This window comes from Stenella coeruleoalba (assembly GCF_951394435.1).
Source record: "Stenella coeruleoalba genome assembly, chromosome: 21".
Classification (NCBI taxonomy): domain Eukaryota; kingdom Metazoa; phylum Chordata; class Mammalia; order Artiodactyla; family Delphinidae; genus Stenella; species Stenella coeruleoalba.
The window spans coordinates 20999444-21024455 of NC_137167.1; the positions used below are offsets into that span (position 1 = coordinate 20999444).

The window sequence follows — 25012 nt, forward strand, 5'->3', positions numbered from 1 at the left end:
ACTCTCAACCACTGCGCCACCACGGAAGCCCTGCTCAGAAGCTTTTAATAGCATGTTGTTAATTTTCCAGGCAATGTTTTAAGTCAATTACCTGCTAATGATTTTTAATTTATTGCATTATCAGCAGACCATAATCTGTATGTTATTGAATATATCGAGGCTTTCTTAAAAATTTTGTGTTAATATTCCATGTATGCTTGAAAAATTAATGTTTTTTTCCAGAGTATAAAATTCTTTTTGTATCTAATATTTCAAACATTATTTTTAAGGTTTTTTCTTTCTTTTCCAATTTAGGTTCACCTTGAAAATCATACCTATTTATCCCCAAAACCTAACAAGTATTTTGGTTATATATTTTAATAAAAGTAGATTCAGAGAGGTTTAGGAGAAGAACAACCAGCCTTTGGTATATAACTTATTGGTATAGTTACCACCGAGGATAGGGTGAGCATTCATAACTATTCTTAATATACCACCCTCTCTATTCTAGTTCATTCCTTCCAGAGCTGGTCAGATCTCCAGTTTATCACTTTCCCTAATCTGTAGACACATCATGAATTTTAATCAGTTTTAACTGAGGTTGGGAGAAAAAAACCCTCTCCCTTTCAGTTCAAATAAACTTCATTTTAGCTAATAAATTCACACAAAATAGAGACAACAGGATGGGAATCATTGAAGAGCTCTGAAGCAAAGTTAAGTTTTAAATCCTATCACCCTATTGATCCATTTAGTCTTACGAACTAATAACTCAATAATGTTTACCTGTGGTTAGTCGTTGGGTGATTCTGTATTCGCCGTGGTGGGGACAGAGGTGGGAGAGAGGATGCATAAGCAGTTATGCAGAGAAGTAGAACTGTTACTGATCCTCCCGAGTCGGTCCCTAGCAAGAGTTCTTCTGTCCTATGTCATTCAAGCCAGTAGAATGAGACTGAGTTCGGTTCAGAAGCAAAGGAAAGCTTTATTCTCTCATCAAAGAATGGAGAGGTGTGCACTGACCCTAGAGCACAAGCTCTCCCGAAAAGGCTAAGGCCTCCGCGGGCCGCTTTTCACAGTTCCCGCCCACTGGGAGGGACGGAGTTCTCGCGGGGTGGGACGGAGTTCTCGCGGGGCGGGACTGAGTTCTCGCGGAGCGGGACTGAGTTCTCGCGGAGTGGGTGAGGCTGCGCTACTCCGGCTCCTCACAGGGCTGGGTGCAGCTTCTCTGCACACGGCCCGCTGCCTCCCCCATCTTGAATTGAGGTGCTGTGCGCAGCGCTTTTGTGCACAGGCTGCTGGGCTGACGTGTCGGCACAGCAGCCTTTTTGCACTGAAAACTCTGGAGTGCTGGCTGGGAGGCCCCTGCTCGCCGCCCCCTAGGAGGAAGAGAAACCAGGCTAAGCGCAAAGGACCAGAAAAAGGTTAGACTTTATTTTATTCCCAAAAGCTTTTTTTTTTTTAATTGAAGTATAGTTGATTTACAGTGTTGTTTTAGTTTTAGGTATACGTACTCAGATTCTATTTTTATTTCGTGGGAATGCTGGTGGGCTTTGCCAGTGACAAATCCGTTCTCTGCCTTTTGGCCTGCTCCTCATTCTTAAGGGGCGCCGAGGGCCTAAGGTGCAGCTTCTGTGGCCGCCTCCTGCTGAGGCGGGCCTTGTCGTGACCCTGGGGAGAAGCGGAACTTCCCCAGCCGCCTTTAGATGGTTTGGTTGTCACCAGGCCTCGGCCTTAACTGTTAGTAGCTCTGAGCAACCCCCGTTTGTCTAACCTCTTGGAGACAAAGGACACCAGACACTTAGGGATGCATGGCCCATATATCAGCAAGAAAATAATGGCCACATGTTAAATTTTCCTTAAAAATGAAGGTATCTCGGTCTTTGTTCTGTAGGCAAGTGTGCCCTGATGTGGAGGCTCACTGCCGGGGCCTGAACGTCTCTGGTCACACTTTGTTGTTTTTTGGAAGAGCAGCTTCAGGTCAGAGAGAGGTTCCCCCGAGTGGTCAAGGGGGCCGTTGCTCCAGGTTGTCTCTCTAGAGTTTGAGGCTTGTGGGCCTCTTCACTGGAGTGTGATATCCCCACGGGGTGACCCTTGCAATTTCAGGGCAGATGGGTGGTTAGTATCTCCGAGTGGGGTCCCTTCCGCCTATGAGTGAGCTGGGATTGCAGGCTGCCGGTTTACCAGGTTTTTGGATGCAGCCCGTCTCCCGGCCAAAAGCGGTGCAGCGCCAGGTTGGTGGGTGTGGGAAGCACCTGGGGGCATATTCCCTGGGGGCTTTCTCGAGTTCTTTCACCTGGAAGGCACACTTGAGTTGTTCCTTTTTTTTGTTTGTTTGTTTTTTTGGCCATGCCAGTGCAGCTTGCAGGATCTTAGTTCCCTGACCAGGGATTGAACCCCAGGCCCTGGCAGTGAAAAGTGCTGTGTCCTAACCACTGAACCACTAGGGAATTCCCAAGTTGTTCCATTTACAGGGGGCTAAGGTGTCGTTTCTCTTGGGCGAGGGGAATGTGTCTACCATACTTGAGTTCAAAGGCATTGACTCTAACTTATCCGTTAGAGTAGGGCAGTCGGAAGCAGCTTAATCCAATTTCCTTGAGTTTCCTGGCATAGCTTGGCTAAGGCCCATTTCAAGGTCTAATTGGATCTGTCTACCTTCCCCAACAACTGGGGTCTCCAGGCTGAGTACATGGCCTACTATGCCCAGGGTACTTGTATCCCCTTCCCCACTTGGACCATATTGCTTTGTAGGGAACCTTGGAGCCCAAACCTGGGGATTATTTCTTTTAGTAATGCCTTACCCACTTCAGCTGCTGTTGCAGTTGTAGTGGGGAATGCTTCTGTCCACCCAGAAAACATGTCCACTAGCACCAAGAGATACTTGAAATTGCCCAGTACTTTCAGCCATGACTGTGAAATCAACCTGCCAGTCTTCCCTAGGATGTGTCACTCTGGTCAGAATGGGTCTTATCTGGGGGTCCTGGGGGGGTCTGGTGTTGGGGTGTTCTTTATGCAACTGTCCGACTAACTATGCTTTTCATGGCAGAAGTTACCATGACCTCAGCTAACCAATTATATAGGGCTTCCCTTGGATAATGAGTGCCTTTATGAGCTTCTCTGACGGCTTGGCAAGCTGCAGTTTGGGGGAAGCAGTGTTGCTCACATTCATTAACTAGCCACCCGTGGCCTCCCAGATCTCTGTTGAAGCCCCATTTTCAGGCTTTGTCTAATTCTTCCTTTGTGTAGATTGGGGAATAATTAGATGGATGCTACAGCGTGATTCCCTCAAGGGGGCGCAGTCCAGATGACTCTGGGGACTACGCTGCGTGCACACCACCACACCTGGGTATCGGGTTGCTGGGCAGAGCTGTTCTGAATTTGTATGAAGACTGCGTCCTTCTACTCTATCAGAGTGTCCTCAAGATCAGAGTCAGTTGTCCTCACACCAACCTCCCAAAGCCTCTGACGTCCTCCCGCTGGAGCCCAGGCAAACCCAGAGACTAGTAGATCAGGCTAAAAGGCCACACAGTCTGTCTCTTCGTGACCACGAAAATTTTGTTACTGACCCTCCCAAGTCACTCCCCAACAAGAGTCCTTCTGCCCAGTGTCCTTCAGGAAAATAGAATGAGACCAAGTTTGGTTCAGAAGCAAAGGAGACTTCATTCTCTGATCAAAGAATCAAGATGTGTGAGCTGAGAGGTGTGAGCTTGGGCTCTAGAGCACAGGTCTCCTGGACGGGGAGGGGTGCTTTATAGAGATCTGTCAGGTGGGAGGAGGGGGGTTCTCATGGGGTGGGAAAGCTGTGCTGCTCACAGCCCCACATCGCAGTTCTGGGCACAGCATCTCTACACGGCCCCCAAGCTGAACGGTTGGGCACAGTCACTTTGCACTAGGAACTCTCATCTGAAGTGCCTGGTCAGTGCAAGACCTCTACAGTGCAGTACCCAATAAGCAAGTGAAACTAGACCAAGTACAAAGGAAAAGAAAAAAGTTAGACTTTATTATGCGGATTCTATTTTTATTTCCTGGAAATTGTTCATGGACTTTGCCGGTGACAGAACTATTTCCTTTAAGGTTTGTTTAAGTAGTACCTATTAACATGACATGGAACATACTTTGAGTAAATGGTGTACCAAGGAATAGTGTAGTTGACAGGAAGACTATAATAATCTCTGATAACTAATTATTATTTCCTTCCTTTTGTGGGTAAGAGGACAAAAAGCCCATCTCTTTCCTCTGCCACTGATCTCTGTAGAACTACTTGCTCACTGCATCTACGTATTTTTTTAATTATAGTAACTGATTTTTTAAAATATTTATTTTTATTTCTGTTTTTGGCTGCGTTGGGTCTTTGTTGCTGCACACAGGCTTTCTCTAGTTGCAGTGAGCCCCCCGCTACTCTTCGTTGCGGTGCACGGGCTTCTCATTGCGGTGGCTTCTCTTGTTGCGGAGCATGGGCTGTAGGCACGCAGGCTTCAGTAGTTGTGGCACACAGGCTTAGTAGTTCTGGCTCATGGGGTCTAGAGCGCAGGCTCAGTGGTTGTGGCACGTGGGCTTAGTCGCTCTGCAGCACGTGGGAATTTCCTGGACCAGGGCTCAAACCCATGTCCCCTGCATTGGCAGGTGGATTCTTAACCACTGTGCCACTAGGGAAGTCCTCTTATTGCATCTTCAGTGCACTTCCCACTATGAGGTCTGCCTGTAACATAAGACAGCTTCCTAATGGTCTTCCCCATGAAGAGCTCAACATTCTAAGCAATGGCAGCCATGCTGGAAGCATGAGGCACATATTACAGAGCCTTTGAAGCCTCATTTGATGTATGGATTCCCGTCCGTTCTGTTCATAGATTTTTTTCATCATGCCATGCCACACCACAGCTGCCATTTTCAATGGGGCTTGTATCCTGAACCCTCAATTTAACTCTAGAGGAGTCAGCGTTGAGCCCTTTGTTGTATCCCCAGTGGGGGCCCTGGTGATGTTTGCTGAGTCATCGAACGATACGTTTATCTTCTGGATCTGTGTTATTCTTTGGGCTAGAAATTACCCACTGTACTCTTTCCTCACATTGGAAAGGTTTTTATTTTGCAGAACAAGGCAGCTTTACTGTTCAGAGAAAAATCACAGCATTTTCTTGTTCTAATGATAGTGACCAACTATAATGCTTTCAAGGTCAGAATCATTTGTCCTCTGTATTGGGGTCAGCAAAAACATATTTTTATCTCTGGGGAAAAACAACCAGATACTTTTTTTTTTTCCCATTGAAAAGGGGCTTTTTAGAGTGTGAAAGCACTCCCTACCCACATCATGCACACAAACAATTGTTTAATGATAGGAAAATAGTTAACATGGGGTAGTCATTGGACTGTGAAAATCACTAGGCTGAGTTCTGTAGAAGACCAGATGGTCAGAGAAGAGGCTTTTGGGGACAAGTTAGTGGCTGCTTGAGAATACTGTACTTATTTTAAACCTAAGTAGATATTGCAGTCTAACTTCTCGCTTAAAAAAATATTGTTATTGAACTGTGGAGTTGTAGCTCTGTGTGGACTATGGACAGTCAACAATAGGGGCTTACGAGTTGCACTATTACAAAATGGGTATAACCCAGGTTCTCATACGCTAATTTTTTGTACTGGAAGTCCTGTTCCAGAAACATTTTCTTTTACTGTTACTTGCTTTTTAAACTGTTTAGCAGGACTTCCCCATTGGTCCAGTGGTTAAGACTCCATGCTACCACTGTAGGGGGTGCAGGTTTGATCCCTGGTTGGGGAACTAAGATATCACATGCTGTACAATGCAGCCCAAAATAAATAAATACATAAAAACTAAAAATAAACTGTTTAGCCAGTTGAAGGAAATCTGCTTATGGTACAATTTGTAACCAAATCGATTCCAAGTTGTGTATTTGTTTTCCAGTTTTAAAAATTACTATTTAAAAAAGTAAAACAAAAACACAGCATTATGTGATTCTATCAGTTAGATATTGCTGCATAATAAACCGTTTTGAAACTTTACATCCTAACACAACACTCCTTTATTTAGCACATGATTCTTTGTATCATTGGTTTGGGCTGGACTGATGAGGACACTTTTTCAACTGTTCTTGGCAGGGCTTACTCATGTGTTTGTGGTCAGTTGCTGATTCTGTGGTCAGTCCGTGAATTAGCTGGGGGCTGGTTTACCCAGATGTCCTCACTCACCTGTTTGGGAGCGGCTATCGGTGAAGGTACCTCAATTCTTCTCCCCTGGTCTCATCCTCTAGCAGGAAAAGCCGAATTTGTTCACATGCCAAAAGGATTCCAGAAGAAGTAAGGAAGCAAATCACAACACACACGTTCTTTTATAGCCTCTACGTCATGTTTGCTAATTTCTTATCAGCAAAAGCCAAGTCACATTAGGCCAGGCCCAGATTCAAGGGTAAAAAAATGGTCTTCCCCTTTGATGGGCAAAGATGCAGAACACATTGCAAAGAGCAGTGCATGAAGAATGGAAAATATATGTAGCCGTTTTTGCCGACTTAGCTTGAATGCTCACAAAACCCGTGAGAAAATAAGAAAAGTAAAGCTCAGGGAATTATAGCTATTCATCTAAAATCAGGCAGCAATACCTGAGGATGGCGCTGGTGTCAAACAATTTACGTTAGTCTCTGATGACTGGAGAATGTGTCTCTTTTTTTTGTTTGGTTGTTTTGTTTTGTTTTAATCATGCCTCCAAACCACACAGTTATAATAGTAGGAGGGACCTATTCTGTTCCTATCCACCACTATTTAAAAAATATCTCTGTTTACCGATGTATGCGTATACAGTTGACATTTTTGCAGTATGTAAAAATCTACACAAATACAATTTAAACTACCTGGTATCCACTTCCTTCTGAGATGTTTGCTAAGCCCCTCCTGTATAGAAGTCTTGTGGGCTGTTCTGTATATACCTACATTCAGCCAGTCACCAATCATACTATAGTGTAACTGACTATTAGGCCATAAGCTCCATTGTGAGTATTCAGTGTGTCATGTTGTGTTTGTCAAGTGCCTGTGTAAAGATGTTCAATGAATATTGGTTGAATGAATGAAGAGTTAACTGTTAGCCTTTACTTTCTGCATCTAAAGTTATAATGGAAATATCTCAGGTAAAAATGTTTAGATGTAGCCAGTATTTTCTAATAAATATATACAAAGAACTCTGTAGTACACATAAAATAGGGTGTATTAATAGTGGAGAAGAAACAAAACTCCCATTGAGAAGAATTCCAAATAATTTATGTAGATACTCCCACATCCCCCTCAGAGGCAGAGCTCAGTTCCTCTTGCCCTTGAGTGTGGGCTGAGCTTAGTGACTTGTTTTCAAAGAGTAGGGCATGGAAAGGAGGCGGGAGGAGTCATTTTACAGGGGGAGAAACTGGGCAAACGCTTCTCAGCCTGATGATCAAGGTCAACATCATCAGCAATGCCATGTCCATAGAATGTATCCGTGATATGATATGACAAAGATTGTATTTCATCTTTGTGATATTACTCCCCAAAACCCATAACTCTGATCCAATCATGAGAAGAGTACCACACCAAAATTGAGGGACTTTCTACAAAATACCTGGCCACTACTCCTCAAAACCATCAACGTTATATAAAACAAGGAAAGTCTGAGAAATTGTCACAGACCAGAGAAGGCTAAGGAGATATGATAACTAAATGTAATGTGGTATCCTGACAGCATCCGGGGGGCAGAGAAAGGACATTAAGGAAAAACGAGTTGTTTTAGTTCGGGCTGCTTTTACAAATTACCATAGACTGCATAGCTTAAACGACATTTCTCACAGTTCTGGAGGCTAGGGGTCTGAGATCAGGGTGTCAGCAAGGTTGGGTTCTTGCTGAAAGCCCTCTACCGGTTTCTAGACAGCCACCTTCTTGCTGTGTTTTCACATGGTGGAGAGAGAAGTCATCTCTCCTGTATCCCTTTTCTTTTTTCTTTTGGCTGCACTGCACATGTGGGACCTTAGTTTCCCGGTGACCAGGGATTGAACCTGTGCCTCCTGCAGTGGAAGCTAGGAGTCTTAACCACTGGACCACCAGGGAAGGTCCCACTCCTGTATCTCTTAAAAGGGCACTAATCCCATTCACAAGGTCTACCTTCATGATCTAATTACGTCCCAAAGGCCTCCGCCTCCTAATACCATCACATTGGGGACTAGTGTTTCAATATATGAACTTAAGGGGGACACAAGCGTTCAGTCCATAGCACTAGTGAAATAGAATAAACCGTCGAGTTTAGTTAATAGTATCAATGTTGGTGTTCAGTTGTGACAAATGTACTGAAATAATGTGAGATGATAGCAGTAGAGAAAAGCGAATGTAGGGTATGTGAGGTCTTCCTTTTTTATAAAGAATTATAAGTTAATCTCTATCTACCAGGTTACATGACCTGGTGGGAGAATGGGTGGCTGGGGGATTATTATGAGAAAGAGACTGACTTTTCATTGTAAGTCATTTTATGTATTTCAAATTTTGTATCGTGCTCGTATGTATTACCTGCAGTATTACCTACTCTTTAAAAATTAATTAACAGTTAGCTCTGTTGGGAGATAATATAGCTAAAATAAATATAGCTAAAATGACAGCCAAAAATGACAGGATTGAGGCTGATAAGCTATACGGTCGGTGGCCAGGTAAATTAAGCCAGAGACCAGATGCCTTTTTGTGCCTGGCAGAATTTCAGAATTGACACTACCTCAACATTTGACTCATGGCAAATAATACAGCCAGGGTTTGAAAAAACAAAAAACAAAATTCTAAAGTCTGGAAATTTTCTACCAGTGAAAATTAAATATTAGCAGAATAAAAAGGCAGTTTGATGGTATTAGCATAGTCCTTTAGCAATTAAGTAAAACTTTTTTTTTTTTTTTTTTTGGCGGTATGTGGGCCTCTCACTGTTGTGGCCTCTCCCGTTGCGGAGCAAGGCTCCGTGGCCATGGCTCACGGGCCCAGCCGCTCTGCAGCATGTGGGATCTTCCCGGACCAGGGCATGAACCCGTGTCCCCTGCATCGGCAGGCGGACTCTCAACCACTGCGCCACCAAATGTAGTTTTATACTGGCAAGACAGAACCTTTCCAAAAATATCACCCTAATGAGGATGGTCTTTGACCAGAAGATTAATATGCATTCAGGCTTCATGTGTTTTATAATCATAGAGTTTGGCAATTTTCATTTGGCATTTTAAGTTAACAAGGAAAGTTATGAATTGGAAGATTTTCCAAATTACTCTAGGTGTGATTCTCTGTACACAAAGGTGTTTTAAGACCCTGAAGAAAATCGGCTAATGTATAGAGTTTCAGTTCTATTCTTGAGCAGTTCTAATGCTGTGGCTCTGTATCTCCATAGTTCATCAAGTTCTTTCGATGAATAAGAAAATCTAATCTCTTATGACTGTTGGCCCATGAGCAAACTAAGAATCTTGTAGAAATCCGCCCCCCACCCCCAAAACTAAGTTTCCAAGGACTCAGGATTTTTAGAATGACAATAGATTTTAGGGATCAATTTAGTCAAATGTCTTTATTTCACAGATGAAAAATCTAAGGGTTGTAGAAGGTAGATAACCAGTTAATGGTCATTCAGCAAATACTTGGTGAACAGAACTAAAATCCGCATTTCTTCCCAGGTTGCCTTGCAAGGAATGTATATATGCTTGTTATTAAATACACATATATCATTCACCGATATTCCCAGTATAGCCCTTGATATAAAAATACTGGGATAGAGAAGAGCTATGCAGGAGGCAAACCAATTCACTACAAATGATGTCATGGGAGAAGTCCTGAGTCCTAACAAAGAAAGAAAAGGAATTAAACAAGGGAGAGAGAAGATGCCAATCTAACATTCTCTTGCACTAGTACATTCTATATATGGGTCTTCATTCCCAGTGAAGTATCTATCTGAATATTCACCATGGACTATATTGTTTTTGAGACATTTCTTGATTCAGGCTAATTTTGTCTGTGCCTCCTACTTGGATTGACACTGGATTGGAAAGTTTGGAAATAAGGGAAAGGGGTTTGATGCTGGAGCTGAGAGCATCAGTAGCCAAGTCTAGGGATGATGGCAATAAGGATGAAAGGCAATAAGGAAAGCTCTAATTAGTAAGAACGCAGGCAATACCAAATAATATACTCAGGTTGTGCGTAATTCTTAAGAACATCTGTTCACCAAATCCCAATTTTCCTGGTGCACCGCCATACCTGGAATCATGTTTTTATTTATTAGCTTTAGCTAAAACAGTTCTGTACTATCTGTAATTATAAACAATATTTGTAAGCTTCTTCTCTCCAGGGTAGTCTTGCTACAGTCATCCTTAATTATATGGCTTCTATTTTGATCCATTATGCAGAATTATTCTTGGACTTGGTATTCAAAAAACACAAATTATGCATCCTCCTAATTCTACTAATTAGGCACACATGTGAATAGTGGTTTCTTGTGGGAAGCAGTCAGCCATGAGAGCAGGCTGTGGACATGCCAGGCATGCCGCCGCTGCTCGAAGGGACTGTCCCTACTTGTTCCCTTCCTTGTTCCATTCCATGGGAGATAAATCACTAGGGCCCAGAGATCAGAAAGAATGTAAAATGAGATAAGCAAAGCTGTCTCCCCCCTGCATGTGCAGGTTATTTTTGATGATTCTGGGTTTATGGGTTTTCTCCCAGGGAAGTTAACCTTGAGCCGAGACAGTCATTAGATAATGTAAACCACCGTCTGGCAACCTTCCCTTTTCTAGTCTATATAATCCGCAACTGTAGCACAATAAAATTTGTCTTGCAACCAACCAACAGTTGTCTTGGTCCTTCTGACCCCATTCGTCGGTGCTATTTCAGTTCCTTGCCCCTTCCCTTCTGACCCTGGTTGGCTCAGTCTTCCTCATCCGGCTGGTCTGCAGGCAAGTGGCGCCCAAACAGGGACCTGAAGCGTGAAGGCAATTAAAAGAAAAAGAAAGTGCAGGTAAGAGAACCCTTATGCAAAATATGTGTGGCCACAAGTAAAAGTGAAACTAGTACCGGCATAAGGCAATAGTCAGAAGTAAAATAAGATGGGACAAAAGGGCTCAAAGGAGCATGAATTATTTGCTCAGGTTTTACTTTCGATGCTTAAAGCTCGGGGTAATAAAGTTTCTACCTCACAGTTGACTGAGTTTTTACAGAATATTTATGATGTATCTCCCTGGTTTCCTGATGGCGGCTCTGTTGACATTGAAATCTGGCAGAAAGTTGGAGAAGATTTAAAAAATTATTATGAGTCTCGAGGGCCTACTCATACTCCTGTTGTTACATTTAGTTTGTGGAATCTGATAAAAGAATGTTTAGATTCTTCTCATGATAGTGTTGATTTGAATGTAAAGTCAGAAAAACAAAAGCCTTCTTCAGAAGATCAAACTGCCTTAATGGCTTCTGCACCGCCACTTCCTAAATCTAGGGAACTTATTAATTTTAACATATCAGATGAAGAGGAATATTTTGACTTAACAGATGAGGCTTTTAAACACGAAAGAGAAAAATATCCTGAGGATGATTTTCTAATGGCTATGATAGATAAGTCAGTGAAAAAGCCACAGATTAGTAAGGACTGTCTTCCTCAAAAAGGAGCAATAAAACGAGGAGAAGATCCTATTTTCTGTTGTCCTGTCATAGAAAGACCTGATCCTAATAATCCTCAACAAGCTATTAGGGAGCATCAAGCTCTTCCCTTTAAAGTATTAAAAGATTTAAAGTCTGCTTGCGCTCAATATGGGCCCACTGCTCCTTTTACTACTGCTGTGGTTGACACTATAGCAGGAGAAGCTCTTCCCCCCGCTGTTTGGAAGTCTATTGCACGAGCTTGTTTAAATGGTGGAGATGATTTAATATGGAAGTCTGAGTTTTATGAACGGGCTGCTGAACAAGCAGAAAAGGATGCTTCCCATAATATTTCTGTGGATTATCATATGTTGGTGGGTGAAGGGCCGTATATATCGTTACAAGATCAGTTGACTTACCCGTTTGTTGCATATCCTCAAATAAATCATCTGGCGTTGCAAGCCTGGAGAAAACTACCTTCTGCTCATAAAACTGAAGATCTTTCAAAAATTAGACAGGGACCTGATGAACCATATGCTGATTTTGTAGATAGATTGTTACAGGTGGTGGGGAGACTCATTGTGGATGGACCCACTGGTACAATTGTAGTTAAGCAACTTGCTTTTGAAAACGCTAATAATGCATGTCAGGCTGCGATTCGACTTTGGAGAAAACGAGGAACGTTGGAGGACTATATTCGCCTTTGTGCGGACATTGGGCCTGCTTATATACAGGGTGCTGCTGTGGCTGCAGCACTAACTAAAGTGGGGCTTAAAAACAGTCAAAAGAAAACAAAGACTTGTTTTGAATGCGGAAAGGCAGGCCATTTTGCTAGAGAATGTAGATCTTTTAATTCTAACCCTAGTCCTTCCTTCCCTGTTCAAACACCTCCAGACGGTCGGTTTATGCCCTAGGTGCAATAGGCGAAAACATTAGGCACGAGATTGTCGCTCACTGACCCACAAGGATGGGACACCACTGTCGGGAAACTCCTCCCGGGGCCCTCCCCGGCCCCAACAAACAATAGGGGCGATGTCTGTGTATCCTCCTCAAATTATCATTCAGACATTAACCAAGAACAAAAACATACAATATCCTCGCTCTCTAGAGCAACACCAGGAAGCGCAGCACTGGACCTCGGTACCTCTGCCCGATATGTATTAACTCCTGAAATGGGTCTTCAGGCCCTCTCTCCGGGCATCTATGGACCTTTACCTAAGGGTTTGATGGGACTATTATTGGGAAGAAGTAGTGTCACCATGAAAGGTTTAACTATTATGCCAGGAGTCATAGATTCTGATTATGAAGGAGAAATAAAAATCATGGCACAAACTACTAAAAATATAATAACTACTTCTCCTGGTGATAAAATTGCACAGTTGCTACTTTTGTCCTTTGTACCTCATGGACAAATTTTACAACATCAAAAGAGAGGAACAAAGGCCTTTGGATCATCTAATGCTGCCTACTGGGTTCAGAAGCTAGGGAAAGAATGTCCAGAAATGAAATTAACCATTAATGGAAAGGTTTTTTTCAGGTTTGTTAGACACTGGAGCTGATGTCTGTTATGACGCAGATGCACTGGCCTAAACGTTGGCCCGTTAGTTCCTACTATTACAGAACTTCAAGGAATAGGACAAAGTTCTTCTCCTATGCAAAGTAGTCAGTTATTATTATGGCAAGATAGTGAGGGCCATTCAGGATACTTCCAGCCTTATGTTTTGCCTGGGCTGCCTTTAAACCTCTGGGGCTGAGATATATTAAAAGAAATGGGAGTATTGCTTTACAGTCCAAATCTCAAGTCTCTAATATGGTGTTGGATCAAGGATTTCTTCCCACAAAAGGGCTGGGAACAAATCAACAAGGAACTGCCTATCCTATTGATGTGAAAATAAAAAATGATAGACAAGGTTTGGGTTTTTCTTAGGGGCCTTGGATTCTCCTCCACTCACTGCTGATCCAATTACTTGGCTGACTGATGACCCTTTATGGGTGGACCAGTGGCCCCTCACAAAGGAGACAGAAGCTGCAGAACAGTTAGTACTGGAACAATTACAATTACGGCATTTAGAAATTTCCAATAGCCCTTGGAATACTCCTATTTTTATTATCAAGAAAATATCTGGAAAATATAGGTTATTACAGGATCTAAGAGCTGTCAATAAAACTATGCTAATAATGGGAGCTCTTCAACCAGGCCTACCCTCTCCAACAGCCATACCACGTAATTATCATCTTTTAGTTATAGATTTAAAAGATTGTTTTTTCACTATTCCTTTGTTTCCTGAAGATAGAAAACATTTTGCTTTTAGCTTGCCTTCCTTAACTTTTAAAGAACTCATGAGGAGATTTCAATGGAAAGTATTGCCTCAGGGCATGGCAAATAGTCCTACATTATGCCAAAAATATGTGGCTCAGGCCTTGACTCCTGTGAGAAAAAGGTTTCCAACGTTATATCTCATACATTATATGGATGATATACTTTTAGCCACTGATAATAGTTCTTTATTAGAGACTGCTTTTCAGTTTTTACAACAATCCTTGACAATCATTTGGCTTGGTCATTGCCTCAGAAAAAATTCAAAGACAATCTCCATTTTTATATTTGGGTAAATATATAGATAACACTACTATTAGGCCTCAGAAACTGCAAATTCGAGTTGATAATTTAAAAACATTAAATGATTTTCAAAAATTACTTGGAGGTATTAATTGGCTAAGACCTTCCTTAAAACTTACTACTGCTCAACTACAGCCTTTGTTTGATATTCTTAAAGGTGATTCAGATCCTTCGTCATCACGCTCCATGACTCCAGAGGGTTTCCAAGCATTACAAATAGTTAATAGAGCTATCAGCTCTGTGCAGTTAACTTGAATACACACTCACCTGCCAATTTCTTTAATTATTTGTCCAACACCCCATGTGTCCACAGCTGTTTTATGGCAGACTACTGGAGTTACTGAATGGATTCACATGAAGACTACACCCTCTAAGGCTATTAATCCTTATTATGAACGTATTAGTAATTTAATGATGCAAGGTAGAAGTAGATGCTTACAACTTATAGGAATAGAACCTTCTCAAATTATTATCCCTTATTCAGTTAGTCAACAAAATTGGCTTTTTCAACATAGTAATGAATGGGGACTTGCTCTTGTAGGATTTCCAGGAAACCTAGAATGTCATTATCCTGCTGATAAGATAATTCAATTTAGTAAAAATAATCTTTACATTTTTCCTTCTGTAATGCAGCAACACCCTATTCCACATGTACCTTTGGTTTTTACAGACGGGTCCTCCTCAGGAGTGGCTACTGTAATCATTGACGATGGAACAAAACTAATTGAACAAACTTCCTTGACTTCAGCTCAACGTGTTGAACTGTATGCTGTCATTATGGCTTTTAAACATTTGCCTTCTGTATCTTTTAATTTGTTTTCTGATAGTAAATATCTTATTAGCTTACTGTTTCTTCTGGAGACTGCGACCATAGGACATACTAATGATCTTTAATTATCATCCTCTTTTCGTCTACTCCAGCAACTCATACGCTCTCATGATGGCCCTGTTGCAGCTTTACATATTCGTGCACACTCTAATCTCCCTGGTCCTTTAGCAAAACTTAATGCAACTGCAGATAGTTTGACTCGTACTAAATATAATTTTTTTCCTATCCATTCCTCTCCTGATGCTAAAGCTTCTACCCCTTCACTCCATTCTCCCTCTTATCATGAATGGTTACTGTATTGCATTCATTATCTTCATACTGTTATGGTCCATATCCTGGACACCCTCATATTATGGTAAGTTATGATCAAACTGCTTCACAAGCAGCACAACAATCACATGCTTTACACCATCAGTCAGCGGCTGCATTACGCAAACAATTTTCCCTTACTCGTGAAGCCGCCCGACAAATTGTTAAGCAATGCCCACAGTGTTTACCTCACCTTCCTGTTCCGAATTATGGCGTTAATCCTCGTGGATTATTACCTAGTCATTTATGGCAAATGGATGTTACTCATATCCCGTCTTTTGGGAAATTACAGTTTGTTCATGTCACTATTGATACTTATTCTGGTTTCCTCTGTGCTACAGCACAGACCGGAGAGGCTACTAAACATGTTATTACTCATTTATTACATTGTTTTGCATTTATGAATATTCCTAAAATTATAAAAACTGATAATGGGCCTGCTTATACCAGTACTGCTTTTGCAAAATTTTGTGATTCCTTACAAATTACTCATATTACAGGTATTTCATATAATCCTCAAGGACAGGGCATTGTAGAACGTGTACACAGATCCCTAAAACTAACTATTGAAAAAATAAAAAAGGGGGAATTATATGAAACCACACCATACAGCCTTTTGAATCATGCATTATTTATTTTAAATTTTTTGACTGTTGATAAATTTGGCCGTTCTGCAGGAGAAAGATTGCTGGCTGAGCGAACATTGACAACATCTGTTCCAGAAGTTCTTTGGCGGGATCCATTGACCAATACCTGGTATGGTCTGGATCCCGTCTTGATCTGGGGGTAAGGTCACATGTGTATCTTTCCCAGATCTGCGCCTGGTCCTTGTTGGCTTCCTGAACGTCTAGTGAAGCAGATAGATGGCTCATCGCAACGCCCGACTGATAAAGAAAATGCAGAAACTTCACATTTCTCCAAAGAAAGCAACAGTGACCGTATCAATCGAGAAAAAGAAGAAGAGGAGACCACTTGCCAGCACGACTCAAGGGAGTGATGTTCCAACCTGGGGACAAGTTAAACAATTGATTTCACGAGCTCAAGAGTTAGTGAAACAACAGAATAATCCTGTTACACCTATAACTTTATTTTTGGCTATGTTGGCAACCATTTCATGTGTTCCCTCTGTTAATGCAGCAACTTACTGGGCCTATGTACCTGATCCTCCACTATTACAACCCATATCTTGGTCTGAAGCAAAGTTCCTTGTATTTTACAATGATACTGTTTATGGGCCTCTTATTGGGAATATAAAACAAATCAATATGTCTGTAAATTATACTAACTGGTTTAATACCTATCCTGTCTGTCTTAGCCCATTGAATCTGGAAACTGGATGTGTAAAGGCTATTAGTTATGAGCATACAGATGTTTATGAGGAAACGGATCAATCAGTTGGTTTGTCAGGCTCTCCAGGCATCCTTCATTTTACAGGAACCAACATTACTCTTGCATGCCCGGCTACCAGCCAACGAGAGGATCTTAAGGATACCATCATTTGGTATAAAAATGGGCAACCTATTAATATTAGAGGTCGAATCTCATACGCTTCACCACTTAGGGATTCCTCTATTACTATAACCAAGGTTACAGGTGAAGATTCAGGAAATTATTTCTGTATGAAGCATTTATCTGGAGAACAAGGGATACTTATAGCTGAACATAAGGTTACTATTCTTAACAGAAAATCAAAAAATCAATTTCCTCCTTTTATGACCGTTAACTTTCCTGAATCCAATTTTGAACGTTGCAATGCATCTTGGAATAACCAAATATGGTGTACTGTAGATTATACCAAGGGGTCAGTTCTTATATCTTCTATTCCCGTCATAGATAGGTTTATTACATTTCAGAAGAACTGGGATATATGGAAACTAGCTCTAACTTATTCCAATACACATGTTATAACTTGTGTTGCTCCTCCATATACACTTTTGATTGGTTCTGTTAACATTGTTAATTCTTCCAAAGGAGGGTATAATATTAGCTGTGTTAATTGTATTTTTAGCAGTTGTATGTTCCCTTCTGCAGGAACGCAATCTGTCCTTATACTAAAGCAACCCCTGTATGTTATGGTGCCTGTACATCTGAAAGAACCTTGGTATGAAAATACTGGAGTACAGGCATGGGTGGACCTCTCTAAAGCCTTGCGGAGAGCGAGACGCTTTCTTGGGTGGCTAATAGTAAGTTTACTTGCCTTGGCTGCTCTGTCTGCTACCGCGGCTGCTGCCGGTCTTGCTCTTTCACAGCGTATTAATGATGCTTACTTTGTTAATCAGTTATCTCAAAATACCAGTCTTGCTTTATCTTTACAAAGTCACATAGATTTACAGATTAATAACAAGTTAGATGAATTTAAAAACGAAGTTTTGGGGATTGGAGATCAGATGGCAGCATTAAAATTGATGCGTTTAGCTTGTCATGCAAAGTATACATGGATTTGTGTTACTCCTTATAAGTATAATGGCTCTATTTGGGAATGGGAGAAAGTAAAAATGCATCTGCTGAGTGTTTGGTCAGATAATAATATTAGTCTTGATCTTAAGAAGTTAAATGCTGAAATTCAGGATATGCAAAATGCACATCTTGATGATATTTCGCCAGAAGATGTAATTCAGACTTCACTGGATCATTTAAAGTGGTTAAATGCTCAGTCTTGGATTACTGGAAGGTTGTCAGGATTTATAACCCTGGCCGTAATTTGCCTATTATTGCTAATAATCTTCTCATGTGTGTTTTGTATCCTCATGCAACAATATACTACTCTCGGCAGTAAACTTCATGGAATAAGTTTGCAGCAAAAATTAAAAAATAAAAAAGGGGAACCTGTGGGAAGCAGTCAGCCATGAGAGCAGGCTGCGGACGTGCCAGGCATGCTGCCGCTGCTCGAAGGGACTGTCCCTACTTGTTCCCTTCCTTGTTCCATTCCATGAGAGATAAATCACTAGGGCCCAGAGATCAGAAAGAATGTAAAATGAGATAAGCAAAGCTGTCTCCCCCCTTCATGTGCAGGTTATTTTTGATGATTCTGGGTTTATGGGTTTTCTCCCAGGGAAGTTAACCTTGAGCCGAGACAGTCATTAGATAATGTAAACCACCGTCTGGCAACCTTCCCTTTTCTAGTCTATATAATCTGCAACTGTAGCACAATAAAATTTGCCTTGCAACCAACAGTTGTCTTGGTCCTTCTGACCCCATTCGTCGGTGCTATTTCAGTTCCTTACCCCTTCCCTTCTGACCCTGGTCGGCTCAGTCTTCCTCGTTCGGCTGGTCTGCGGCAGTTTCTGAATAAAAAGATGCTTACAAAGGACCTCTGTCATATTTATTCAGGAGTAGTTTTTTTTTGTTTCTTTAAGGAAAAAGAACTCTAGATTTTCTCGTTGCCCTTGCTCTTCAACAAGAGGGAGAGAAATGCAACCGACCATCTCTCAGTAATTGCCTACTCTAGTATCCTACAGTGGTCACTTGACATTTTGATATAGGGGTTTTGATGTTGCAGTTTTTATACTTTCATTTTGACTCAGACTGAAAAATAAACATTAAACTTTTCCCTCAAATGGGAAAGCTTTGTTGTTTTCCTGCTTATAAAAATAAACAGAAATCTTGCTGTTAAAAATGGATACTTGATTTTATCTTTTTAAATTTTATATGTGTCCTGAAATGATACTGAAAACATAGTTATGAGTAAAGAAGAGAGATTTCAAAGAATTTTTGGAAAGAGGTAACAATGGTTGAGAGGTCAGTCGAGTTTAGTACCGTATAAAATAAGGCATTATAAATAACCCTAGCTTCAGTGAGTTTACTGTATAGCTGGAAAACAAATCCACCCAGATGAAGTATTAAAAAGACAATTCATAATTAAGAGCTAAGTTGCATTGCAGGGACCAAGAATGCTACCAGTTCAAAGCATTGAGGGCTGGAACATAAAAAATGCTTCCTGATGAACTGTCTTCGATGCCTTCCTCTCCTCACTTGCCTAATTCATAGGTTTATATCTCCGGGAAAATTACTAAATTGTTCTCTAACCAAGAATAGATGAGAGTGCTACAAAGAAGAAAAAAAAACTTTACTGATTTAAAAAAAAAATGTGTAGGAAAGATCATTTGGGATCAATTATAATTTTATTGGACATGATGATGCTATTATGATTGCATTTGAAAATTTTCCTTATCTGTTAGAGATGCATATTAAAATATTCATTAGATGGTATATGTCTGAAATTTGTATTAAAATACTCAACAGATTTTTGGTGCATTAGATGAAATAAAAGAGCAGAATATTGATCATTAATGAAACTGGGTAATAGGTACAGGGAGATTACTGTTCTTCCTACTTTTCTATATGTTTTATTTTCTCTATAGTAGAAAACGAAAATAAAAACAAAACTTAAAGCAAATGTTATGCTGAAATGAAAGATTAAAGTTAGCAACAAAAATAGAATGTACTTTGTCCTCATTTCTTTGGCATCTGTAGAATTTAGCTGTGGAAGGAAGCCAGTGGCCTGTGCCAATTCTTTGTTTTCCTACATATTGTTTATGTGTAGATATGACCATAGTAACAACACAAAATATAAAAACATTGGGGGGAACTTCCCAGGCGGTCCAGTGGTTAAGACTCCACACTTTCACTGCAGGGGTCACAGGTTCAATCCCTGGTTGGGGAACTAAGATCCTGCATCCTGTGCCGGGTGGCCAAAAGAATTTTTTTTTAATTTTTAAAAATAAAAATAAAATAAAAACCATGGGGTTGTGGGTGGCTTGCGGGATCTAGTTTCCCGACTAGGGGTCAAACCCTGCCCCGGCAGTGAAAGCGCACCAAGTCCTAACCACTGGACAGCCGGGGAGTTCCCCACGTTCTGTTTCTTCTACAGCGATAGAGCCACTGCCTTGCTGTTAGGTAAGGCCATGTAACTAAGTACTTATCAATGGACTGAGAAACTCATTTGTGGCCTTTCTGGGACTGAGTTTTCAAGCTCATTTCCCCCCTGCCCACTGGCTTCAACAGAGAAGTGGTAGCAACACAGTCTCAGCCATGTGGATAAGGGACGGAATGGCAGAACTAAAGAATGGAAGAAACTTGCATCCCTGAATGAGCAGAGCTGCCACAATAACCTGGACTGCTCACATCGAGACCATAGGAAAAAGAAATAAAGTTTTATATATTATGTAAACTAATGGGATTTAAAAAAAAATCACTGTTTTTATATCTATCCCTATATAAAAACGTGTATATGAACACATTTATAAAAAAAAAAAATTACTACAATCTTTAATGTACAGTAAGCTAAAATTATTTTTATCTGTATATACCTACGTATTTGAGTAGTCATTTAGAGAAATTAAATATTAATGTTTAAAGTGTATAAATTGTATAGGTCATATGTATGCCTCCATTTTCACGGCTGCTTCCAAAGGCATTCTAATGTATAGCAATTAGAAATTTTTTTTCCTTATAGCATTTTGTTGGTATTGCTTTGATGTTCATTGAGTAAAATGAATTTTCAATCTTTCAGCCATGTAACTGAGACTAGAAATTGAGTTACAAATAATTTGTGTTAAAAAAACTCATTTGAAGTTCTGAGGAAAGATGCAAACTTTTTGAGTAAAAACTTTAATTTTGTGAAACCTAGAGAAATATATACAGAGTTTTTTCTTAGTAGATAATCAAACTTAAATGACAAATGTTTGACTTTTTTTTTTTTTTAACATCTTTATTGGAGTATAATTGCTTTACAATGGTATGTTAGTTTCAGCTTCACAACAAAATGAATCAGTTATATATATACATATATTCCCATATCTCTTCCCGCTTGCGTCTCCCTCCCTCCCACCCTCCCTATCCCACCCCTCCAGGCGGTCACAAAGCACCGAGCTGATCTCCCTGTGCTATGCGGCTGCTTCCCACTAGCTATCTACCTTACGTTTGGTAGTGTATATATGTCCATGCCTCTTTATCGCTTTGTCACCGTTTACACTTCCCTCTCCCCATAGCCTCAAGTCCATTCTCTAGTAGGTCTGTGTCTTTATTCCTGTTTCACCCCTAGGTTTTTCATGACATTTTTTTTTTTTTAAATTCCATATATATGTGTTAGCATACGGTATTTGTCTCTCTCTTTCTGACTTACTTCACTCTGTATGACAGACTCTAGGTCTATCCACCTCATTACAAATAGCTCAATTTCGTCTTCCTGGACTTGGATGGCTATTTCCTTTCCCACGTTAGGGAAGTTTTCGACTATAATCTCTTCAAATATATTCTCGGGTCCTTTCTGTCTCTCTTCTCCTTCTGGGACCCCTATAATGCGAATGTTTTTGCATTTAATGTTGCCCCAGAGGTCTCTTAGGCTGTCTTCATTTCTGTTTATTCTTTTTTCTTTATTCTGTTCCGCAGCAGTGAATTCCACCATTGTGTTTTCCAAGTCACTTATCCGTTCTTCTGCCTCAGTTATTCTGCTCTTGATTCCTTCTAGTGTAGTTTTCATTTCAGTTATTGTATTGTTCATCTCTGTTTGTTTGTTCTTTTATTCCTCTATGTTTTTGTTAAACATTTCTTCCATCTTCTCAATCTTTGCCTCCATTCTTTTTCCGAGGTCCTGGATCATCTTCACTATCATTATTCTGAATTCTTTTTCTGGAAGTTGCCTATCTCCACTTCATTTGTTTGTTTTTGTGCGGTTTTATCTTGTTCCTTCATCTGGTACATAGCCCTCTGCCTTTTCATCATGTCTGTCTTTCTGTGAATGTGGCTTTTGTTCCACAGGCTGCAGGATTGTAGTTCTTTTTGCTTCTGCCCGGCTTTAGGTTTTATCTATGAGAAATTAAAGTTCCCAAGTGCAGGATTAAAATCCTTTTAGTACAAGACTCCTACGCACTTCTTTAGTCTATTCTCTTGGAGTTCTTGCCTTACATTTTATCCCCTGACTATTCAGTGCTGAATCATGCCTCCTGCTATTTCCTCTGTCTGGAATTCCCTTAAGTGTCCTGTATAGTCTACTCGGGCTGTCATGACAAAATACCACAGGGTGGGTTAAACGACAGAAATTTATTTTCTTACATACTAGGACCCTGAAGTCCAAGATCAAGGTGTTAGCAGGTTTTGTTTCTTTGGTGGTGGCCTCTGTCTTGGCATTTCCCTGTGTCCTCACATGACCTTTCTTCTGAGACCACATATCCCTGGTATCTCTTTTGTGAGTCCGAATTTCCTCCTCTTATAAAGACATCAGTCAGGTTGGATTAGGGACCATTCTTAACTCATTTTAATTTAATCACCTCCTTAAAGGGTCTGTCTAATAGTCTGGTATACTGGGGGTTCAGGCTTCAGCATATAAATTTTGGACACATTTAGTTCATAACATGCCATTTTATGCTCCCAGAGCACTTCCCATTTTCAAAGCACTTTGCAAATGTGAATATATGTCTTTATTATCTAAACCAAAGCTAAAATAACCACCTGTTATTCCCTTAAAAGCCAACTCCGTGGTTTTAGCAACAGTTTCCTTAAGCCATTAGTAATAGTAATAATAATAGCAATAATGACAATTTATCTCTCTTACCTTTTACTTTATTAACTTAAAATGATGTATTCATCATCTGTCAGCATCATTACATTGGAATAGACTTTCAGAACTAAAAAGGGTCTTAGAATTCTAGGAGTGGAATTCTTTAAATTTGCATCTTGCCATCTGGTTGTTCAAGATGCCATGAACTATACTACTTTCATCGTTTTTTATGTCTCAGTTCTCACTTGTAATGGATGTACCTAAGTGGCCTAAAGTATCACTTAGTCTAGAGGTATTCAGAGAGACAAAGTATTTTTGTAAAAACCAGAAAACACCTAATGTTGGTCCTGAATTATGTCTGCAGACCAGGTAGAAGGACCATCTTTCAGGTCCACAATAATGAGATCAGCATAAGAGGAGCATTCACTGAGTCTCACACTCAGTATCTCAGAAGGAACTAAAAATCAAGAAAATGGTAAAAATTGGTAAAAATTATGAGTATTCTTTGTATGTTATTTTTACTTTTTTTATTTTATCCAAAAAAAAAAAAAAAAACAATCTGGCAGTAAAAGAGCGTTAACACCTGTAAGGAAAACTTTATCTGGGAAAAACGTAGACCTACAGGGTTGCCATTGGTTCTTTTTGATGATAGAATCCTAGACACTGCTGTAGTGCTGCCTGGGGATCTAGTCGGGGGAGCTGTGCTACTGAATGAAAGATCCCGGAATTGATTTGTTCATTTAATAACAGAAAATGTCCATGGAGGGTAGCTGGAGTAAGGAGAGAAGGTGATCTGGGCTTTGTAAATATCAGACCTACCCATTTTAAAGCTATCCTTGGAATACCTTCAAATGCATAAGCCACTGGGGGTTTTGTTTCTATGTGTGTTTTAATTTTAGCAAACAAACAGATGAAACGACAAGATACTGACTTTAAATATTTTCATCTTCAACACACTTTTCAAAAGTTAATATATATGCTCATTAAGGAAACATAAACATGATCATTTTTATCAACCACCTATAATATACTGTAAAATTGTAGGAACCTCAAGGGCCAGGGACATGGTCCTGACACAGTATCCCTGATAGAGGTAATATTAGTAATACAAAGAATAATAATATCAAATATTCATTCAAGTAATCATAAATCTATGTTCTTAACCCCAGTTATTTAACCTCCTGGGTGTTCAATGTATTGTGTTATTGCTTTTGATGAAAGTGACTGTAAAATAGTTAATAAGACTGTAGTAGTTTGCATAAATGATTTTTAAAATAAGAGCTTTAATGAAATATAATTCATGTACCATAAAATTCACCTTTTTAAAGTAACAATTCAGTGGGTTTTAGTACATTCACAGAATTCTGCAACTATCAACACTATGTAACTTTAGAACATTTTTATCACCCTGAAAAGAAAGCATTACCAATCACTTCTTTATGCCCTTGTTCTTGGCAGCCAGTAATCTACTTTCAGTTTCTATGAGTTTGTCTATTCTGGGGATTTCAAATACAATGGAATTGGATGATATAAGGAATTGTGTCTGGCTGCCTCAACTTGGCATGTCTTCAAGGTTCATTGTTGTTGTAACATGTATTAATACTTCCATCCCTTTTTATGGCTAACATAATATTCCATTGTATGAGTATAGAAAGTTTTGTTTATCCATTCATCAGTTGGAGGGCTTTTGGGGCGTTTCCACTATTTGGCTATTATGAATCATGCTGTTATGAACATTTGTATACAAATTTTTATATCACTCTTGGTTATATATCTAGGAGTGAAATTACTGGGTCATATGATAACTGTGCTAAACATGTTAAGGAACTACTAAACTTTTTTTTTTTAATATAAATTTATTTATATTTATTTCTAGCTGTGTTGGGTCTTCGTTGCCGTGCATGGGCTTTCTCTAGTTGCAGCGAGCAGGGGCTGCTCTTCGTTCCAGTGCGCGAGCTTCTGGTTGCAGTGGCTTCTCTTGTTGCAGAGCACACGCGCGTGGACTTCAGTAGTTGTGGCATGTGGGCTCAGTAGTTGTGGATTGTGGGCTCTAGAGTGCAGGCTTAGTAATTGTGGCACGTGGGCTTAGTTATTACTCCGTGGCATGTGGATGTGGGATCTTCCAGGACCAGGGCTCAAACCCGTGTCCCCTGTATTGGCAGGTGGATTCCTAATCACTGCGCCACCAGGG

General features: G+C 40.3%; 2 protein-coding genes across 3 annotated transcripts; both read left to right on the top strand.

Annotated features, from left to right (window-relative positions):
* The first annotated feature begins 1166 nt into the window (after nt 1-1166).
* LOC307179608 (endogenous retrovirus group K member 6 Env polyprotein) lies at nt 1167-19519 on the top strand. 2 transcript variants are annotated; one of them, XM_079908988.1, is made up of 3 exons: nt 1167-1397; nt 10831-10954; nt 16137-19518. In XM_079908988.1, the coding sequence occupies exon 3, from the start codon at nt 16187-16189 to the stop codon at nt 18170-18172; it is 1986 nt and encodes a 661-aa protein (XP_079765114.1). In that variant the 5' UTR covers nt 1167-1397; nt 10831-10954; nt 16137-16186; the 3' UTR covers nt 18173-19518. The 2 variants fall into 2 exon arrangements, with proteins under 2 accessions (XP_079765114.1, XP_079765115.1); XM_079908989.1 differs by lacking the exon at nt 10831-10954 and having other exon boundaries at nt 16137-19519.
* Nucleotides 11043-12479, top strand: LOC307179832 (endogenous retrovirus group K member 10 Gag polyprotein-like; the record flags this gene model as incomplete). Its single annotated transcript, XM_079909488.1, has 1 exon — nt 11043-12479. The coding sequence occupies one exon, from the start codon at nt 11043-11045 to the stop codon at nt 12477-12479; it is 1437 nt and encodes a 478-aa protein (XP_079765614.1).
* Nucleotides 19520-25012: the final 5493 nt, after the last annotated feature.

Excerpts from the sequence above, each read along its gene's own strand:
- LOC307179608 (XM_079908989.1), top strand. The coding sequence starts at position 16,187 with ATGGCTCATCGCAACGCCCGACTGATAAAGAAAATGCAGAAACTTCAC.